This window comes from Rana temporaria, chromosome 7 (assembly GCF_905171775.1).
Source record: "Rana temporaria chromosome 7, aRanTem1.1, whole genome shotgun sequence".
NCBI classification, from domain to species: domain Eukaryota; kingdom Metazoa; phylum Chordata; class Amphibia; order Anura; family Ranidae; genus Rana; species Rana temporaria.
In genome coordinates, this window is record NC_053495.1 from 205976766 (window position 1) to 205989968 (window position 13203).

Genomic DNA, 13203 nt, shown 5'->3' on the forward strand with positions numbered 1-13203 from the left:
CTCACCATAGCCCCCCCAACAGGGCTGATAATAAAAAAAATATATATATATTGTAAAAAATAAAAGAAAAAACACACTGACACTGTCCAATGACAATTTTGGTCACGTTCTATTCCCCTGATGAAGCCAATGCCTTGGCGAAACTAGTAGGGAAGAATTGACCTGCCAATTAATTGTGATGTGCTCCTTCTTGTATATGATCTAATATTTGTAAGACTGTTAAAATGATATGTAATAATAATAAAATTAATAAATTTTTTATTTTTTTATGATAATTCGTATTGATTTAATTGGGCACCGCTATAATCGCACCTCCTCTGCTTCCTTTTTTGAATGAACTCTTATGGGATGAGGAGCCTTATCTAACGAGGACACATGAGCCATTCCGCCTTTACTTGTACCGCTATAAGGAGACAAAACGCATGGAAGGGGCGAATGTATTGCGGCGATGCGCTGCATATTTTTATTTTATTACATGCTAATCGGATCTCATCTGCGGTCACTTTCTTTTTTTTCCCCCAAATCAAACAAGCCTAATTTTTTCTAGCCTTTCCGCTGTGAGACTTTTCTCGTCCCTTTCATTTCATCCGCCGCTTTTGAACCTTCTCCAAATTTTCCTGCGCCCACCTTCGCAGCGCGGTGGGGCCCTGGACTAGCCGGTTACCCAGGATATGGAGCCACCACCAGCAATTTTTTTCTAATGTTCCGTAAGCCCCTTTATCTCGCCTGTCGCAGCGGCACGCAGTGAACCCTCCTATACATCTGCCGATGTGAGGAAAACAAAGCCTCTGTATCAGTCACGGCTCCGACTTGTTATGCAGAATACATTTATCTTCAAAGATGAAGATTTCACAAAATGCCTTCTGTGTTTTCGCCTTTTTTTTTTACTGCATGGATCCGCAAAATATGTCCCTGCAAAGCTTTGAGGATTACAAATTAATCCGCGCGCCGAAAAATGCCTCGCTCAGAAGTCTGTCACTTAAAGGGTCACCGCTTGTTTTCACAAACACTTTCATGATCAGATACGAAATAATTAGGGAAATAAAAACCGTGGGGTGTTGTTTTTTTTACTCGTAAAATGGTCAGTAAGCATTTCGGTGTTAAATTGAATTCGTTGTTTGATTTGCTCAACGCTAAACGGCTAATTAGAAAGACAACAAAACCCGGGAAGGCCGAGCCTCGCCACAATCCTCGTTTACCCCTCCTCCTCCCGTCACGGCCTCGTCACTCTCGCCGTCGCTGACTGCTTTTAATGTGGTCACAGCGGGGGAGCCGGAAAGTTCTAATTGGAATTTGTTTTGTCTCTTGTAATTGAGTGAGTGAGAAACGTATATAGCGCAACACATGCGAACTGAATCGCCTCTGGGCGCTTGGTGTCCATTCCCTGGGCCCTCAGAAGAGATGGGTCTTGATCTTTCTCCTGAAGGCCAAGTGGTTCTCCTCCAATCGAATGGTGGTTGGTAGAGCGTTCCATAGTCTGGGTCCTTGGACCGCCAATCTTCGTTCTCCTTTGGACTTGTATCTGGTTTTGGGAATCTGGAGTAGGTTTTGGGAATCTGGAGTAGGTTTTGATTGGTGGATCGCAGAATGCGATTGGGGTTGTGAGCTTTTAGTTTTTCACATAGATATTGGGGGGCGTTTCCCAGAATACACTTATGCGTTAGACAGAGAGCCTTGAAAGTGATTCTGTCTTTTACTGGCAACCAATGAAGGGATCTCGGCGAAGGTGAGATTGATTCCCAGGGTTTTTTCCCAGTCACAAGTCGAGCGGACGTATTTTGAACAGCTTGCAGACGAGTGATTTGGTACTTTGGGAGTCCAAGATAGAGGGCATTGGCACTTTCCCTACTTGGCGTTATTGGGGGAAGAGGTGGCGAGGTGGTGTTGCACTTTCCCTACTTGCCGTTATTGGGGGAAGAGGTGGCAAGGTGGTGTTGCACTTTCCCTACTTGCCGTTATTGGGGGAAGAGGTGGCAAGGTGGTGTTGCACTTTCCCTACTTGCCGTTATTGGGGGAAGAGGTGGCAAGGTGGTGTTGCACTTTCCCTACTTGCCGTTATTGGGGGAAGAGGTGGCAAGGTGGTGTTGCACTTTCCCTACTTGCCGTTATTGGGGGAAGAGGTGGCAAGGTGGTGTTGCACTTTCCCTACTTGCCGTTATTGGGGGAAGAGGTGGCAAGGTGGTGTTGCACTTTCCCTACTTGTCGTTATTGGGGGAAGAGGTGGCGATTTTTCCATCGCTGCACTTGTTGGTCGTCCCGCTAAGTTACCGATATACCCGATCCTTCTCTTCTCCTCCTAGGCCAGTGATGGCGAACCTCGGCACCCCAGATGTTTTGGAACTACATTTCCTATGACGCTCAACTGCACTGCAGAGTGCATGAGCATCATGGGAAATGTAGTTCCAAAACCTCTGGGGTGCCAAGTTTCACCATCACTGGCCTAGGCTGTAGATGGCCCAGCCAGTAACTTTTTTTGGCAGTCAATAAATTCCAGGCATTGATATTTTATACATTGTTACCTTGGTCCAGCTTGGACCCATTCAACTAACTATTTACCTATCTATCTATCTATCTATCTATCTATCTATCTATCTATCTATCCATATATTCATATATACACACACTATATTGTCAAAAGTATTGGGACGCTCGCCTTTATACACACACACATGAACTTTATTGGCATCCCAGTCTAAAGGCCCATACACACGATTTGACTTTTTCGACAACAACAGTTCAGACGGACCTGTTTCATCGGACAATCCGACCGTCTGTACGCTCCACCGGACAACTGTTGTTGCTTTTTCAACGGACAAATGTTCGCTGTGCATGCTCTCAAACTTTTCGACAACAAATGTTCGATGGAGGATAATCCGATCGTGTGTACACAAGTCCATCACACTAAAGTCCAAGGTACAAACACGCATGCTCAGAACCAATGCTAAACATCAGCCAGCAATCGCAGAAGTTGCCCAAAGGGTGGCGGTAAAGAGCTTAAAAACCACGTGATTTGGTGAAAGTTGGCTCAAAATGTTCTGGCGTGTGTATGCAGAACAAGTTCACAGCCGACGCCCCTTTGGACAAAAATCCACGGAAAAGTCAGATGGAAGTCCGATCGTGTGTATGAGGCTTTAGTCCATTGGGTTCAATATTGAGTTGGCCCCGCCCTTTGCAGCTAGAACAGCGTCAACTCTTCTGGGAAGGTCGTCCACAAGGTTTAGGAGGGTGTCTATGGGAATGTTTGACCATTCTTCCAGAAGCGTGTTTGTGAGGTCAGGCACTGGATTTCTCAGCATTGAGGACACCATTGATACTGACCAAATTCCCAACTCCATGTGTAGAAATGCACCCCTCCAACTTGCAAGGAACATCCACCATGCTTCACAGTTGGCTGCAGACACTCATTATTGTACCACTCTCCAGCCCTTCACCAACAAACTGCCTCCTGCTACAGCCAAATATTTCACATCATGACTTGTCAATCCAGAGCTCCTGCTGCCATTTTTCTGCACCCCAGTTCCAATGTTTTCCTGCATAGTTGAGTCGCTTAGCCTTGTTTACATGTCAAAGGTTTGGCTTTTTTGGCCGCAATTCTTCTATGAAAACCACTTCTGGCCAGACTTCTCCAGACAGTAGATGAGTGTACCTGGGTCCCACTAGTTTCCTCCAGTTCTGTTCTGATGGCACTGCTGGACATCTGTTGATGTGGAAGAGAAGTAAGCATGATGTGTCTTTCATCTGCTTGGTCAACCATTGCATCTACGGTCCTCCAGTGTTGCCCATTTTTTCGTGCTTCTTCAAAAAGCTTGAACCCCCAGTCCACTATGAAATCTTTCCCCGGGAAAGATGTTGCTGATGCAGTATAACCTACCTTGTGTCTGATTTTTGTGCTCAGTCTTGCCGTGGTGTATGACCAGTGACATGAAACGGTCTTCCACAACCTCACCTTAGTAGCAGAGTTTGGCTGTTCCTCACCCAGTTCTAAGCCTCTTACACAGCTGTTTCTGTTTCAGTTAATGTTTTTCAACCTACATATGAAATTTGATGTTCATTGGCACCTTCTTGATATAATTGTTTAATTGTACATCTGACTCTAATCCTACAAAATCCCACACTTTGTGAAAGTGTGCAAGTGTAAGAATTGACGCTGGTTTGAAGCCAAATGGTAGTCACGCCAAATATTGATGCGATTTCGATTTTTCTTCTGTCCACTCGCTTTGCATTTTGTAAATTGATAAAAAAATAAACAATTAAAATATATATTTCTGAAAGCATTTGCACAGTACTGTAAACGTTTACCATGATGGACTTTTGCAGCTACTACTCTGCGGTTGATTATTTTAGACATTACTTGATTGCCTTTAGGTTGTGGGGGCGGTACTGAAGCAATGGGGGATGTGATTGGTGGATCTGAGCTATTTAAACATTCTGGAGAATTTAATAGAATCCCTACCGACATTTTTCTGGTGTTGTGGCCCTTTAAAATGGCCTGCGCCAGATTCAAATATCCCCATCGCCCCTTTACTAACACGTGCAACATATGTAGGTAGTTCCTAATAGTGCACCAAATTGAAAATGAATTAATGAAACTGGAGGTAATTAAGACCTTCTCTATGTTGTCATACAGAGACAGGCAGATACGCAGTGTAGTAGAGCGTCATATTTGCTGCTGCCGCCACTCTCTCCCTAATGCTGCTGTTAAGGACGCTGTTGCCTTCACAGCCCACAACCTCCGAGCAGCCAGTTACATTGCAATGGGCAGAGCCTGATGGGGAATCAGGCACAGGGTGACTCAGAAATAAGAGGTGCATGGGGAGCTGAAACAAGGGTTTCCCAACCTTTCCAAGGGATTCTGGGTTCCACGGGCCCTCCCGTCACTGTGCCACTGCAGGGTTAGCGGTTTACTTGTTTTAGAGGATTAGTAAATGGCACAGCAGCAGCATTCATTGACTTTTTATGTTTTCATTATTGCAGAGCCTAAAGGTGGTGTTCCGGGAGCCGTTTCCAGAGCAGCCGCAGAACAGCGACAGTCCGTTACCTCAGCTGGTCTCCACGTACCACCACCTGGAGTCCGTCATCAATACCGCCTGCTTCAATCTGTGGAGTGGCCTTCTCTGACATCGCCTTCCCGAACGTCCGCCAATACTGTACCGCCAATCAAGTCTTCTTACTGACACATTGGAATGCCAAAGCACAGGATATAGGGACGTTCTCCTGGAAAAGTGTGAGGTTTATCCCTGATAGGAGATTCTTCTGTGATGCACAGGTCCCTGCTCCATAACTTCTACAGTACAAAGAACCACATCCAAAGAACTGTTTAATAAAGAAGCATCACCACAACTTAAAATCATTGTTGATTTCCCAGTTCTGAAATGTGACTGCTTTGACCAATAAAAGCACATCTTTATGTCTGTGCTCCACCCCAGACTGAAGCCCAATTTATGGGCATTCCCTTGGGGGAGCTACAGCACTGTAGCCACCTCGCCCTCTCTGCGGTTTACATGCTTTCTCCTTGTGTTGTGATCCAAGCTGACCCCTCCCCCAATGTAGTGAATGATGGCACGTGCACTAGTTCAGCAACAACAGCACAGATCAGAATGGGATCAAGTACTACATGCACTTTGTCCTTGGGAAATTTATCAACAATTTTAAGTTGTGGTTCGAACTTCTATGAAATAAAACAAATGCTGCAGGTATGAGATACACTGAGACTAGACCTACAGCTACCTCCCAAAACCTTGTTACCACCAAACCTGACAGATAAAGCCGACATCTCTAGGCTGTTAAGGAACTTGCCGCTAAGCCCTGTCCTGCACATTCCTATTGATGCATCACTATGGCGAGGAACCTTACTAGTCATCAGAAATGTACAGGGGGGGCAGGCTTTTGCATCACCAGGATCTGGTCTTGCAAGGGAAGTTTGGGAGGCTGCTCTAGGTGCCTTCACGTTATACCTGCAGCAGCTTTTTATTTATTTTTTATAATTTATGTATGAGCCCTTTATTTGACATTGGCCACTCTGAGACAGATAGAAGAAGGCTTTTGTCCTTTACATTGTTCAGGCAGAACCTCTTCACAACCAGATCTGTGCCAGTGCTGCTGATTTCAGCTAAGGGTTCAGACCGTATACAGCTCTGAGCTCTGCTGTTGAAGTTGGTGGGCTGAAGGCAATCAAGCGTTGATGGGCTGAAGGCTCTCAAGCGTTGGTGGGCTGAAGGCTCTCAAGCGTTGGTGGGCTGAAGGCTCTCAAGCGTTGGTGGGCTGAAGGCTCTCAAGCGTTGGTGGGCTGAAGGCTCTCAAGCGTTGGTGGGCTGAAGGCTCTCAAGCGTTGGTGGGCTGAAGGCTCTCAAGCATTGAACACCCCTCTCTACAAATGAGAAGAGCTTTAAAAGTAGCCTATCAGATTACGCAGGCTTTCCTTCTGAAAATGCTAGGTGCTCGGCTTTCAAGCTTATTCAGTGACCCTTTTTCTGAGGTACTCACCTAGAATATTTATGCAGTCTAATCTGCATGCTTTTTCCAAGTCAATGAGTAAAAGTACTGACGTCAGAGAGAGCCAGGCAATTGGCATTCTTAGGAGGTCAGCAATGGCGGCCTTCATGTTTCTCACAGAAGGAGTTTCCTTTTACTCTTCCCAAGAGCTGCATCACAGGACCAAGTGTTAAAGGTTAAGCCAATGAGATGCCAATTCATTTTTTAGAGAGTCAGACACTTCTCCGCCGGTCCTGGCTCCGCTACTCGCTGCTAACCATCCGTGATACTCCACAGAATCTGGATAGAGGCTAAAAGACACCACGGACATCACTCAACCAGACTTCCTGTTACAAACTGTTTTATTTTAATCCTGAAGACATTGCTGAATTTAATTATCAGATGTAAAATTTTATGTAAATGTCCTGTAAATCTGATAGAATATTCTAATTATTTGAATAAACGAGTATCTTCTATGTAGAGGTGGCTTTCTTCTAGTCAGTGATGAAGAATATTTGTCTTGGATTCCTCCTGAAAAAAAGCAAGGTACTTCCTGTGCCTAGATACTCCCGATCCATAGCCTAGTAGCTGTGCTGCAGTGTGAAATCTTCTAAGACGGTGGTCTCCAAACAGGCCTGTGGTTCAGATACAGCCCTTTGCTTGCCTTTACCCAGGCCTTGGGGCACCATTCCTTACACTGACACCAACGATGTGCCACTATTCTTATCAATGACACCAAAGACAGGACCGCTATTCCTCCCACTGACACTGACGATGGCCCACTATTGTTCTCACTGACACTGACGATGGCCCACTATTGTTCTCACCGACAATGGCCCACTATTGTTCTCACCGACAATGGCCCACTATTGTTCTCACCAACAATGGCCCACTATTGTTCTCACCGACGATGGCCCACTATTGTTCTCACTGACGATGGCCCACTATTGTTCTCACCAACGATGGCCCACTATTCTTCTCGCCGACACCAACGATGGTCCACTATTCTTCTCACCGACACCAGCGATGGTCCACTATTGTTCTCACTGACACCAACAATGGTCCACTATTGTTCTCACTGACACCAACAATGGTCCACTATTGTTCTCACTGACACCAACGATGGTCCACTCATCTTCTCACTGACACCAACGATGGTCCACTCATCTTCTCACTGACACCAACGATGGTCCACTCATCTTCTCACTGACACCAACGATGGTCCACTCATCTTCTCACGGACACCAACGATGGTCCACTCATCTTCTCACTGACACCAACGATGGTCCACTCATCTTCTCACTGACACCAACGATGGTCCACTCATCTTCTCACTGACACCAACGATGGTCCACTCATCTTCTCACTGACACCAACGATGGCCCACTATTCTTCTCACTGACACCGACGGGGCCGCTATTCCTCCCACTGACACCACGACGGGGCACTATTCTTCCTCCTACTGACCGCAGGCACTATGTAATTCTTGTATTCCCAAGCCATTGGCATTGTCTAACCTCAATGACATGGGCATTTTCTACTCCCACTGGCCACAGTCTGGCCCCCCTGAAGTCTAAAGGACAGTAAATTATCTTTGTTTTGAAAAGTTTGGACACCCCTGTTTTAAGGTACAGGGGTGTCTGTCTCTGCCCTGTCAGCTGACAATAGCCCGATAAAGGCCGACTCTGGGTCACAGGAGAGCAACAGTAAGTGCCCACAGGTGACCCACACGAGAAGTATGACCAAAAAATGTTTTGACCATGCAATAATACAAAGCTGTGTGTTTTCTAGCTGCCTGTAGTTTAGTTTTGGTGTTTTTTAGTTTCGATTTGGTGATGTCACGACTGTGCCGCGCTCACTGTTCTCCTTGCTGGAGAGGAAGCTGCACCTGAGGACCTGCAGTGCAAGGATCTCCCTGCTTCTTCCATTCTGTGGATCTGTTTCCTGCACCTCCTGTTGCTTCATCATTACCCCACAAGTCATCAAAAAAAGGGGGGCATAGCTCTTATATACAGGAGCAAAGCCCCGCTCCTCTGCCAAGATTCCTCCCACCTCCCCCAGAGAGACAGCAAAGAAAAGACGCATGGCAACTTGCAATGTGATTTATTCAATATAACATTGCCTTCATATCCCTCCACAGGAACATCTCCTGTGTAAAAGGCATACAAAAACAAAGTAACAATAATTAGAAGAGAGAGACAATTATTATTTACAATCAACAACTAGAATTACAAATGCAGAAAGTGCTGCTGCAGCTTGGACCGGACTTCTTCCTGTGAGCACCCTGAATCATTTTTACTTTTCCTATTGTTATAAAAATAATACTCCCTTCCCATTATTTCCTCCACAGATCCTCTGCCCCCTCCATGTTTATTCCTCACAGGATTTTGGGAGTTGTAGTTCAGACTGATGTCTTGCAGTTGCATTAGACCAGGGGTAGGTAATCTTGGGCCCCTCCAGCCGTTGCAGAACTACAAGTCCCATCATGCCTCTGGGAGTAATTGTAACTACCAGCCTTGCAATGCCTCATGGGAAATGTAGTTCCACAACAGATGGAGGGCCCCAGGTTGCCCCCCCTCCATTAGACCCTATGAAATACGCCCTCCGGATTCCAAGGCTTCAGTTAGACTTGGATCGCTCTTCGCGCCTCTTATGATATTCCTCCATCCAGCCGAGTCCAGCTACCGTGTCACCTGGAAAACACAACCACATTTATTAAAGGTTTGTTATACCGCGGCCAAACGGGGGAGGGGAACAGGGTGATGCATGGATTACAACACTTTAACCACTTGACAACCGAGGACGTCATATGGCTTTGTGCGGTGATATCTGAATGATGGGGGCAGCTACAGGCATCATTCAGATATCACCGTCTTCAGCCGCCGATTCTGTGCACGATAAGAACGATCAAAGCGGCAGTTCCGCCGCTTGATCATTCTTATAGGCAGCGGGAGTGGACGTCCCCTCCCGCCGCCATCCAGTGCTTCTTCGGGCTCTCCCGTGCCATCGGGGGCCCGGACAACAAATCGGCCGGCGCTGCCTGGGAAGCATAGAGATGACTGGTGACCAGATGGTCACCAGTCATCTCTATGACTGTCGGAGGCCCGGGCGCGACGTTATGACATCACACATGGGTACCCGGAAGTAAACAAAGCCGCAATCGCGGCTGTCTGCATGAGATCGGTGATTTTTTTTTTTCACGATTTTGTGCTTGTAAGCCTGGAGGAGAGATGTGGGGTCTTATTGACCCCACATCTCTCCATAAAGAGGACCTGTCACACACTATTCCTATTACAAGGGATGTTTACATTCCTTGTAATAGGAATAAAAGTGATCGTAACAAAAAAAAGTGTAAAAATAAAAAAAATGAAGTAAAATAAAAAATATATATATATATATATATATTTATATTATATAAACGCCCCTGTCCCCAGAAGCGAACACGCATGTAAATCCCGCCCACATATGTAAACGCCGTTCAAACCCCACATGTGAGGTATAGTCGCGTGCGTTAGATCGTGTGCAACAATTCTAGCACTAGACCTCCTCTGTAACTCGAAAATAGTAACCTGTAAAAAAATAAATTAAAGCGTCGCCTATGGAGATTTTTAAGTGCCGAAGTTTGTTGCCATTCCACGAGTGTGCGCAATTTCAAAGCGTGACATGTTGGGTATCTTTTTTCTCGGCGTAACATCATCTTTCACATTATACAAAATAATTGGGCTAACTTTACTGTTTTGTTATTTTTTAATTCATGAAACTGTTATTTTTTTCCCCAAAAAAGGCGTTTGAAAAATGATTGCGCAAATACCGTGCGAGATAAAAAGTTGCAATGATCGCCATTTTATTCCCTAGGGCAGTGATGGGGAACCTCGGCACCCCAGATGTTTTGGAACTACATTTCCCATGATGCTCTTGCACTCTGCAGGGTAGTTGAGCATCATGGGAAATGTAGTTCCAAAACATCTGGGGTGCCGAGGTTCCCCATCACTGCCCTAGGGTGTCTGCTAAAAAATATATATGTAGTAAGGCCGAGCAGCGGCCTGTGTTTATGGGAGGAGCCCGGGGAGCCTATATAATCTCCTCGCCTCCCTCCGGGCTCCGTCGGCTTCCTGTCTCAGCACGAGACTTCCGGCGCACTTCGATTGCGTCATCGCGTCACTCGTCGTATCCGCGCTGTCCAGCCGCATCCACGCCTCTCAGCCGACTCAGCTGTCACTGCAGACACCGAGGCATCCGCTCGCTTCACACCCGCCCGACCGGCGTTAAGGTAGGCTCCCCTCCTTCCACACTCAACCCCCACCTACACCGGAGGTCTCATTTCCGCCCCCTCCACACGCATGACTTCCCATACCCAGGCTAATGTCCCCCATTTCATTTGTACTCTAGGTGGGCACCCAGGGGACACCTCCATACTAACTGATGGCTGAGCACGGTTCCACACATTCAACCACAATGGGTGCAGTCGTTATTTCCATTCTACCATAATAATATTCACCAATGTGTTGTACTACTACATACATAGTGATCCCAGATGTCAGCTTTGGGAAACTTGGCATAGCATCGTATTAAGCAGATACCATTCCAGTAAATTACAGCAATGAGGATGCAGCACTTTAAAGCTTCTCTTCCTTTGCAAATATTGTAAACTATAGATTTTCAAGTTTTGCCCAAAGTTCTTAACATGCGTCAATATTAAAGCCAAACTGCAGGCAAGTATTCATTTATACTTTCCTAAAAATAATTGAAATTCAATGTGAGCCTTATTTTAAAGTGTCTGACTATGCACGGCACTTCTTTTACATGACACATGTTTGGTTCTCTGTGCTGTCAATCTTGTCAGCTTATCCCTGTCACCGTTGCATCTCATGCGTTCAAGCACATGCCACATGTCCGCACATTTGAAGACACAACACTTGTCTAGATTCCCATTTTTGCATAGTCATACTGTTTTAACTGCCATTTGTTTTGTGTTGTTTTGTTTATGCACACCTCATCCAGCCTTGCACTGCACACCCCTTTCACTGCACCGCAATGCACGAGGCACACACCTTGTTTGTTAGGCTGTGCCTCATCGTGCATTTTTAAACGCAGCCCATTAATTTGTTATCCCACTTGCTTTACAGCAATTCCAAACACACCCCACTTGCCTCCAAGGCAGGCCTCCACACAGCCTGCGCTCCTCACGCGTCACGCCCGCACGCATACCAGCGGCGGCACCCCTGGTCAGTAGCGGCCTCACTCCCAGCTCACGCTCCACAGCTCGGCAGTCGCCAACCACATGACAACACGTTGTCACGCCTCCCTCGTGGGACGTTCCCTCACTTGCCCAGCTGCAGTACGTCTTGGGGGTACACAAGCACCTTCTCAGCTGCAGCTTCACCCCATTCCACACATGGCCGAATCCGCCGTGGCCCCCTTTCAGTACATGCTCCAGAGCCCGGTAGTCACTCACAATCACAGTGCACCGGTTCATGCCTCTGTCATGGGTCATTTCAGCTACTCGCCCTACCACAAACACGCCCCAGCAACTCCACACACATCCCCACACACAGTCCTGACCCTAAACATACCCCTCTCTTCTTAGCCCCATTTCAGCACATGCTCCAGAGATTCGTATCTCTGCCATGGGAATTTCTGTCACTCATTTCCTTGACACACGTCCAGCTCCCAACCCTTGCACGTTCCCGCAGGCAGCCTTGCCTCGAACGTTCCCCAACAGTGTCACCCTCATTTCAGCACATGCTCCAGAGCCCCCGCGTTGTCAGCCACACCCGCAACGCACCGCTTCAGGCCTCTGTCATGGGACATTTCGGCCACCAAGCTATCGCCGCCTCACCCCCTTCGTCGCTCGCTTACAACATTCGAGCTTGGCTAGCCCCCGTCCTTATGTATTGTAATTTCTCCACAGGTCAGTCAAACTCGCCAGCTCCCCCTGCACACCAGATTCAGTAATTTCTACAGGTAAAAAAAAAAAAAAAAAAAAAAAAAAAAAGGGGGATCCCCCATCCCCGGCAGGACACGGAAACAACCCGTTTTATCTCACCCCTGCAGGTTCCCGCTCGTCCCACCCCGACCTCGTAGACAAGACTCCGTACCCAGGGCACGACTTACCCTGAGTCATGTCTCAGGACGGCAGCGAAGACCTTTTTGCCCCTTCCTCACCGCCCCCCGCTTCAGAGAGCGGCAGCGCACGCTCCTTCAGGGGATGGACCATCCCCAAGTTAACAGCGGAGTTGAGGCGCAAGCATGTGCCCTTTCCGTCCACAGCCAGGAAGGCAGAACTCTTCAGGCTCCTGTTCCCACCTCCTGCTTCAAACAACTCCCCACCAGCCTCACCCGGACCGAGCACCCAGCGAACCTCGCTACACTCCATATCCACCACCGTGTCCCAACTCCACAACATGGTCGCAACACTCTCCACCACTATTACAGACGAGAATGATGCTTCTGGAGGCTCGCCCACCTACAGCTACCCCCGATCCGTCCACGCTCACCCCGTCCACAGTACAACCGCAAATACCTCTCCCGCTTACACCCGCAGGCAAGTGCTCCGCAGTCCTCCCAGCCCACTTGGTACCTGCCAACATCAGGAAGGACATCCTGGACGGCAAGGACATCAACCTAGCCTCCCTCCTCATCTCAGTACACGACCTAGCCGAGAACAAGGCCTACGCCTGGGGAGACGTCTCAGTGGTCCTCAAGGCCAAAGACCCAAGGCTTAACCGTAAA

The 13203-nt window shown here is 47.4% G+C and overlaps 2 protein-coding genes across 5 annotated transcripts in view; one reads left to right on the forward strand and one right to left on the reverse strand.

Annotated features, from left to right (window-relative positions):
• SZT2 (SZT2 subunit of KICSTOR complex) overlaps nucleotides 1-6951 on the forward strand; it is a 223145-nt gene extending 216194 nt beyond the window's left edge. For all 4 annotated transcript variants that reach the window (XM_040360883.1, XM_040360884.1, XM_040360885.1 and 1 more), the window contains one exon: nucleotides 4975-6951. In XM_040360883.1, the coding sequence (XP_040216817.1) occupies nucleotides 4975-5118 (144 nt within the window). In that variant the 3' untranslated portion in view covers nucleotides 5119-6951. The remainder of the gene's footprint in view (nucleotides 1-4974) is intronic.
• Nucleotides 6952-8717: 1766 nt separating this feature from the next.
• Nucleotides 8718-13203, reverse strand: part of HYI (hydroxypyruvate isomerase (putative)) — a 28453-nt gene continuing 23967 nt past the window's right edge. The window contains exon 8 of the mRNA XM_040360890.1: nucleotides 8718-9164. Coding sequence (XP_040216824.1) covers nucleotides 9091-9164 — 74 coding nt within the window. The 3' untranslated portion in view covers nucleotides 8718-9090. The remainder of the gene's footprint in view (nucleotides 9165-13203) is intronic.